Raw genomic sequence first — 6,991 nt, forward strand, 5'->3', positions numbered from 1 at the left:
CCACGAGACCCTGAAGTGATTTCTCTCTTTACATCTGTGGGTCTCATAGCTGAATTCAGGTTTGGCAACAAGTGCCATTGACCATTGACATATCTCACAGCCTACTATGCTCTCGTAAAGTTTTTCTTAAAAACACTATTTTTTTTTTTCATTTTTTGTTTTTAGTTTTTTCAAGACACGGTTTCTGTTTAACAGATCTGACTGATCCAGAACTTACTCTGTAGACCAGGCTAGCTAAAATTTAGAGGTCCACCTACATCTGCCTCCTTAATTCTGGGATTAAAGGCCTATAGTAGAACCTCACAGCTAAAGTAGATTTTGGTTTTATTTCTTTGATTTGGGTTGGTTTTTGAGAGAGAGAGTTTCCCTATTTTACAGGCTTCCCTGTTCCACACTTTAACCTGTAGATCAGTATGGGCCCTAAAGTTCCACATCCCTCTGCCTGCAGGGTGCTGGGATTAAAGTTATGTGCCACCCATCCCAGCTCTGCTTTAATTATAAAACAGATCCTTAGTCAATAGGCTTCACTGGTTAATAATTAGCTACTTAGATAAAGCTAGCCTTGAACTCACTGAGACCAGTCTACCTTTGCCTTGAGAGTTCAGGGATTAAAGGTGTTTGCCACCATTGTATTTACAGATTTATTTCTCTTAAAGATTTGTTCTCTGTGTTTTGGTGTTTTCCGTACATATATGAATGTGTACCACATGTATGCCTGATGCCCACAAAGTTGAGAAGGAGGGTTCAGATTTCAAGGAACTGGATTCACAGATCATTTCAAGCCACCATGTAGGTGCTCAGAATAGAATATTAACAAGTACTCATTATTGAGTATCCAACTTCTCAGCACAGGTCCCACTCCTGATTTCATCTTGGGCAAGCATGCTGTTCTGATCCTATGTGACACATTATCTGTTTTCTGTCTACCAAGGGCAGCATCTCTCTCAGACCCTCTGTTTTCTGTTTCTCTTTAGGTATATTTAAAAAGAGAATCACATGTAAGTCTCAGGCTGTCCTTCTATTTACAATATGGCTGAGGATGGGTTTTAATTGATCCCCTGCTCCCAACTCTTGAATTGTGACTTTCCAGGCATGGCCATCATATCTGCTGCATGCAATGCTGGAGAGAGGATTCCCTGTATGTTTGGTAGCCCCCTACAAACTGAGTGTACACCCAGAACACTTTTACAATGTTAATGGAATCAGGCCATGCTCCTTCATCTATATTTTGTGTAGGTGCTACTGCAGTTTATTTAAAAAGCATCCAATTCAGTCTTAGAGCTCCAGAACTTATTCCTGACTATTAAAAACTGTCTCAAATCCAGTGACAATAATATCGATGAATTATTTTATGTCTGTTATCAGCAATAGATTGAACCCTGATCTGAGACAAATCAGACTGACTTTGTGTGCATGAATAAAAATTCACCCAGGTGTGGTGTTTCATATTAATCCTAGCAGGAAGAAGAATGCTGAGGCAAGAGGATTGTTAGAACTTAGAGTTTGGAAACCACTCTGGATTCACAGCAAGACCCAGTCCTGTACCAAACTCAAAATTATGTAATAACAAAGCAAATGAAGGGGAAAATCCACAAATTCAGTGATGTGCTGTTAAGTAACAAGTAGAATGCTTGAGGGGTGTTGTGCTATGGAGGTATTCTCACAGAGAGCTCTAATGCAATCAATGAAGTGATTGTATGTTACATATAGAATTAAAAGGGTGGAGTTTAACAATCTAATCCAATTCTACTTCGAGATTGAAGGATGTGGGTGCAATAGGGAAGGTTACACAGAGAGGCATATAAAGTCTTCAGTGGAGACAGAAAATATTCAGACCTGGAGGCAGAAAAACTGCCTGGTTTGTCTAGGAATCAGAACTGCAGTACTCAGAACTGGTATGTAATTGGTTTCCCTAGGGTTAAGCACTTTGATGTAGAGCTCTTTAGACTCCAGGGTAGTACAGGAAATTTCATTTTCTGTCTCTTTAGTAAAATACATTGAAGACCTTGGGTTTCATTCCCAATGAAGTTTTAGCCTCTTCTCCAATATATCTCTATGATAGCTTGTGTACTTCATTAGTTTGCTTTATATAATTCTTTGATACAAGAATTTTCTAAGCCCTTGGGTATGTTGCTCTGGGTTTGCTGGAAATCAGAACATTCTGACTAACCTGTTCTTTCATATTTCCTTTCACTGAAATGATGGTCTTCTTTGTTTTTCTGAGACCCTGGCTCACATTGTAGCCCTGTAGAACATGTAACTTTGATCATCATTTACTCCCAATAGCAGGAATTACAATACTGAGTTAATCAAATATCTCACCTTAGTCTTTGCTTTAGATCATTTTCACATGTTGCGCCTGATTTCCTGATTTTTTTCTTTTTTCTTTTTCTTTTCTTTTATTTTCTTTTTTCTTTTTCTTTTCTTTTTTCTTTGTGTGTGTGTGTGTGGGTGTGTATGCATTTGGGACCCAGTAGGAACCCACAGTTGTCATCCTCCTTAGTGAGAATTCAATATTGGTCTGCAACACAAGACTTTTTTGTTTGTATTATTTTTGTTTGCTTGTTTTTTGCTTGTTTCTTGTTTGTTTGTTTTTTTGCTATTCAGTTTTTGTTTTGTTTTTTTCTGTTTTTTATTTTTATTACTAAATTTAATTTCTCTTCAATTCATTTTTACCCTCCAGTTATTATCCCCCTCTTGGTCTGCCGCTTGACTGTTCCTTATGCCATTCATCCTCCTTGTACCTACCCCCCCCCCTTTTTTTTTTTTTTTGGTTTTTCAAGACAGGGTTTCTCTGTGGAGTCCTGGTTGTCCTGGAACTCACTCTGTAGACCAGGCTGGCCTCAAACTCAGAAATCCACTTGCCTCTGCCTCCCGAGTGCTGGGATTAAAGGCATGTGCCACCACTGCCCCCATTTTTTATTGGTCATTTTATTTATTTACATTTCAAGTGTTATCTCCCTTCCTGGTTTCAGCTCTGCAAGCCCCCTCTCATGATCCCTCCTCTTTACCTCTAAGAGGGTACTCCCCCACCTACCCACACACTCCTGCCTCACCCCTCTAGCTTATCTCCTTCACTAGGACAACAAGCCTCCACAGGACAAAGGACCTCCTCTTTTATTGAAGTCATATAATGCAATCCTTTGCTACATATGTAGCAGGAACCATAGACCCACTCATGTATGTTCTCTGGTTGCTGACTTAGTTCCTGGGAAATCTGAGGGGTACAGTTTGTTAATATTTGTTCCTATGGGATTGTAATCCCCTTCAGCTTCTTTATTTCTTCCCTTTCTCTTCCATTGTGGTCCCCAAGCTCAATGCAATAGTTGGTTGTGAGTGTCTACAATTGTATTAGTCGGGTGTAGGCAGAGCCTCTCAGAGGACAGCCATACCTTGGCATCAGCAACAGTGTTGGGGTTTGGTGTCTGCTGATTTTATACATCCCAAGATCCCAGTCCCTGGATGGCCTTTCCTTCAGTCTCTGTTCCATTTTTTGTCCCTGTTTTTCTTTTAGATAGTAACAATTCTATGTTAAAATTTTTGAGATATGTGAGTGGCCCCTTCCCTCAAAAGGGAGCCATGCATATTCATTGGGGGTTGCTTCTTCAAGTTCTATCTCCTCTATGTTCCATATTTCAGCTAGGGCCAACTGTACTGGTTCCTGGGAATATCTTCCACTTTGCTTTCTTTCATTCTTTCCTTTTTTAAAGAAAGGGTAACAAATAAAAATATTTTGACCCAAAAATTAGGTGTCTATTAGAGTAATAGAGAGATTCTCATGATGCCAGCTTGAGAGTCTTTACACCACAAGTTTAGGATGAAGAGGTAAATTGATGACTCTATGACTGTCAGAGCAGTAACTCAGAAGCTAAATGGTTGATGTGATGGTGAGGGAATATTATAAAGTTTGCCTTGAATATATATTCTTTTCTAACTGCTTCCCCAGGAGCCTTCTTACTGAAGACCTGAGAGGATGAGTGTTCAGACCCTACCCACACGCACTCTGCTGACACATGAAGCTTTGATCATGTCCACTCTGGAGGAGCTGCCTACTGTGGTCTTCCCATCACTGTTCAAAGAAGCCTTTGCTGGCAGACACACAAATCTCCTAAAGGCAATGATGGCAGCCTGGCCTTTCCCCTGTCTCCCTGTGGGGCCATTGATAAAGAAGCCTAAACTAGAAACCTTGCAAGCTCTGCTAGATGGAGTAGACATGCGACTGACAAGAGAGTTTCACCCCAGGTAAGCAATATCCATGTATTGTATAAGGGAGCATGAGGAGTACACAATAGACATTGCCAGGGAGATTGGCTTTGTAATAAATGGATCAGATGCTTCTAATCACATCATCAAGTAGGGATACAAGGTTCTTGAAAGCTATTGTTTACTTATACTGAGGACAGTTGGATATGGATTAGAGTTGAATATGGACTAGATTAGATTTAGCCTCACAGTAGAATGAGCTTATCCCTGGCCTTCCCACAACTAATCATAATAATTATTTTTTCTAATTAATAATTAATCTCTAAGGAGAACTAATGATTACCTTACTGAAAGAAAAGTAATCAAGTGTATTGAAGCACAGGAAAGCTTCTGTAGCATGCCTGAGTCCACCTTGGATATCAGGTGCTTAAAAAATCAAACACCTTAGAAGGGAGGGGAGTTGAGCTTAGATATATGTAGCAAACGATGATTCAGGGTCTGCTAACATTCATATGTTTCAACCACAGGAGGGCAAAACTTCAGGTTCTTGACATGAGAAATAGGCACCATGCCTTCTGGAACATATGGGCTGATGCAAATGACAGTAACTGTAAAGCAGAGACATTGGATGAAAAGCAGCTAGTGAAGGTCCTTCCCAGATATGCACGGAGGCAGCGTCTGAAGGTCATAGTCAACCTGTCAATCAGTTCCCACGTCAGTAAATCAAAGGCATATTTCTTGAATTGGGCCAAGCAGAGAACAGGGTCCCTATATTTCTGCTGTACAAAGATGAAGATCTGGGATCCGCCAGACCAAGTTATCAGAGAAATCTTTAATGTTTTTGATCCAGAGCACATCACAGAATTAGAACTGAATACTGACTGGACTCTATTACAGCTGGCACATTTTGCTCCCTACTTCGGGCACATGAAAAATCTTCAAAAAGTCTTCCTGGCACCCCTCCACAAGAATACCTCCCCTATTATCAATATAACAAGTGCCACAGAAGCCAAGTGTGTCAACAAGATTATTTCTCAGTTTTCCAAATTCAACTGTCTCCAGCATATCTTCATGAAACAAGTCCATTTTCTAAGAGACTACATGAATCAAGTCCTAGGGTAAGCAAGAATGGAGAGCTGGGTCAGGTACAAAAGCAAATCTGTCTTTCTTAAGATTAGTGTTCCATGATGCCTGCCAGTCACTAGGAACAAAATTTAGACACTCATAAGACTCTGAAAGTTATGTCTTATTTCCATGTATACTGAAATATACAAGGGAAATAGTACAAGTTAAAATAGTATCTCAAATGAGAACTCATGATGTAGAGAACTGATTTAGTGTAAAGAGTAGGTCAGATCTTGTAAGAATGAGTTATAATTCTTCCTGGAATCAGGCCCACCCAATCAAATGGAAAGGGAAGAGAAAGGGGAGTATATAGTGAGGAGTCAGGATACTCATTAGCACAGTTTGAACATGAGCTATATGCTCAGATCTGTGAGAACAGCCTTCTATCTTTGACAAGTTCCAATGAGTGAAACGTGTTGAGCCTAAGTAGCACTGAGTGCATGGGACAGGTGGATGTAAATTAGAACAAGGATGACTGCAGAGGGAATGATAGAATGTAGATTCAGTGAGTCCACAGAAAATATCAAAATCCTGTCAGGACTTTCTTGGATTGGAAGTTCTTCTGTGTGCTTTCTTGGCTTAAGTGATGAACTAGTTTTCAGCTTGAGTGTGAGGTCCAGGGATGAATTGTGGGATTGGCATGACTGAGCAGATCCAACAGGAAGCATCATAGATGATGTATTTGATCCTTTTGTCAAACTGAGCTTTGGGCCCCTGGTTTATTCTACCTCTGTGTACATCCCAGCCAAACCTTTACAACACTACTTGTCAGAACTAACCCTCTGGTCTCCTCTATCCCTAGGTGCCTAATGACACCCTTGGAGACCCTCTCCATCACTCAATGCCTAATTTCACAGAGAGACTTTGATTTCTTTTCCTGCTCCCACAACCTCTTTAAATTAAAACATCTGGAAATAAGAGGGATGATCTTATATGCTTTGGATCTTATGCCTCTGAGAGGTCTCCTAGAAAAAGTAGCAGACACTCTTGAGATTCTGGATTTTCAGTGGTGTAGGATGAAGGACTCCCAGATCAATGCCCTCCTACCTGCCCTCAGTCAATGCACTCAGCTCAATCAGATCAACTTCTACAACAATGACTTCTCCATGTCCCTCCTGAAGGTCCTTTTCCAGCACACAGCCAACTGGAGCAAGATGAATGTGGAACAATACCCTGCCCCTCTACAGTGCTATAATGAGTTGGGTCGTGTCTCTGTAAAAAGATTTGTCCAACTTTGTCATGAGCTCATGTATACACTCAGAGCAATAAGGCAACCCAAGAGCATCTCTTTTGCTACAGATAACTGTCACAAATGTGGTAAGCCCTGTGTCTACAACCAGAGCCCAATACTTTGTTCTTGTTTTGAGTAAACATAGATACAGGACTTCTGGATATGAATAAATGACAGGCTTGGGGCACATCTTTTATCTGCAGTGCTCAGAGACTATGATTTCAGACAATTCTCATATGGTTGGAAATAAAGAGATGTACAGTGACTAGGACCCTGAAGGGTGAGCTTGACATGGGGAACATTTCAATAGACTGTGATAACAGGGGGATTGTGGGGTCAGAAAAACAGTTTGGTATTTATATGTGGCTTCTGCCCAGACAGTATATATAGATGCTTTTTTGTGTACTTATAAACCTAGATGATCTCTCTCGT

At 40.5% G+C, this 6,991-nt stretch overlaps 1 protein-coding gene across 1 annotated transcript; it reads left to right on the top strand.

Annotated features, from left to right (window-relative positions):
* The first annotated feature begins 3,973 nt into the window (after positions 1-3,973).
* On the top strand, positions 3,974-6,698 carry LOC147005210 (PRAME family member 6-like). Its single transcript, XM_085836219.1, has 3 exons — positions 3,974-4,242; positions 4,731-5,321; positions 6,131-6,698. Exons 1-3 carry the CDS (start codon positions 3,974-3,976, stop codon positions 6,696-6,698), a joined length of 1,428 nt encoding a protein of 475 aa, XP_085692345.1.
* Positions 6,699-6,991: the final 293 nt, after the last annotated feature.

This window comes from Mus caroli, unplaced genomic scaffold (assembly GCF_978045245.1).
Source record: "Mus caroli unplaced genomic scaffold, Mus_caroli_1 scaffold_4, whole genome shotgun sequence".
NCBI classification, from domain to species: Eukaryota; Metazoa; Chordata; class Mammalia; order Rodentia; family Muridae; genus Mus; species Mus caroli.

Coding starts and splice junctions, on each gene's coding strand:
- LOC147005210 (XM_085836219.1), top strand. CDS start 3,974: ATGAGTGTTCAGACCCTACCCACACGCACTCTGCTGACACATGAAGCT. Junction 4,243..4,730: donor ACAAGAGAGTTTCACCCCAG/GTAAGCAATATC, acceptor TTTCAACCACAG/GAGGGCAAAACTTCAGGTTC. Junction 5,322..6,130: donor TACATGAATCAAGTCCTAGG/GTAAGCAAGAAT, acceptor CTCTATCCCTAG/GTGCCTAATGACACCCTTGG.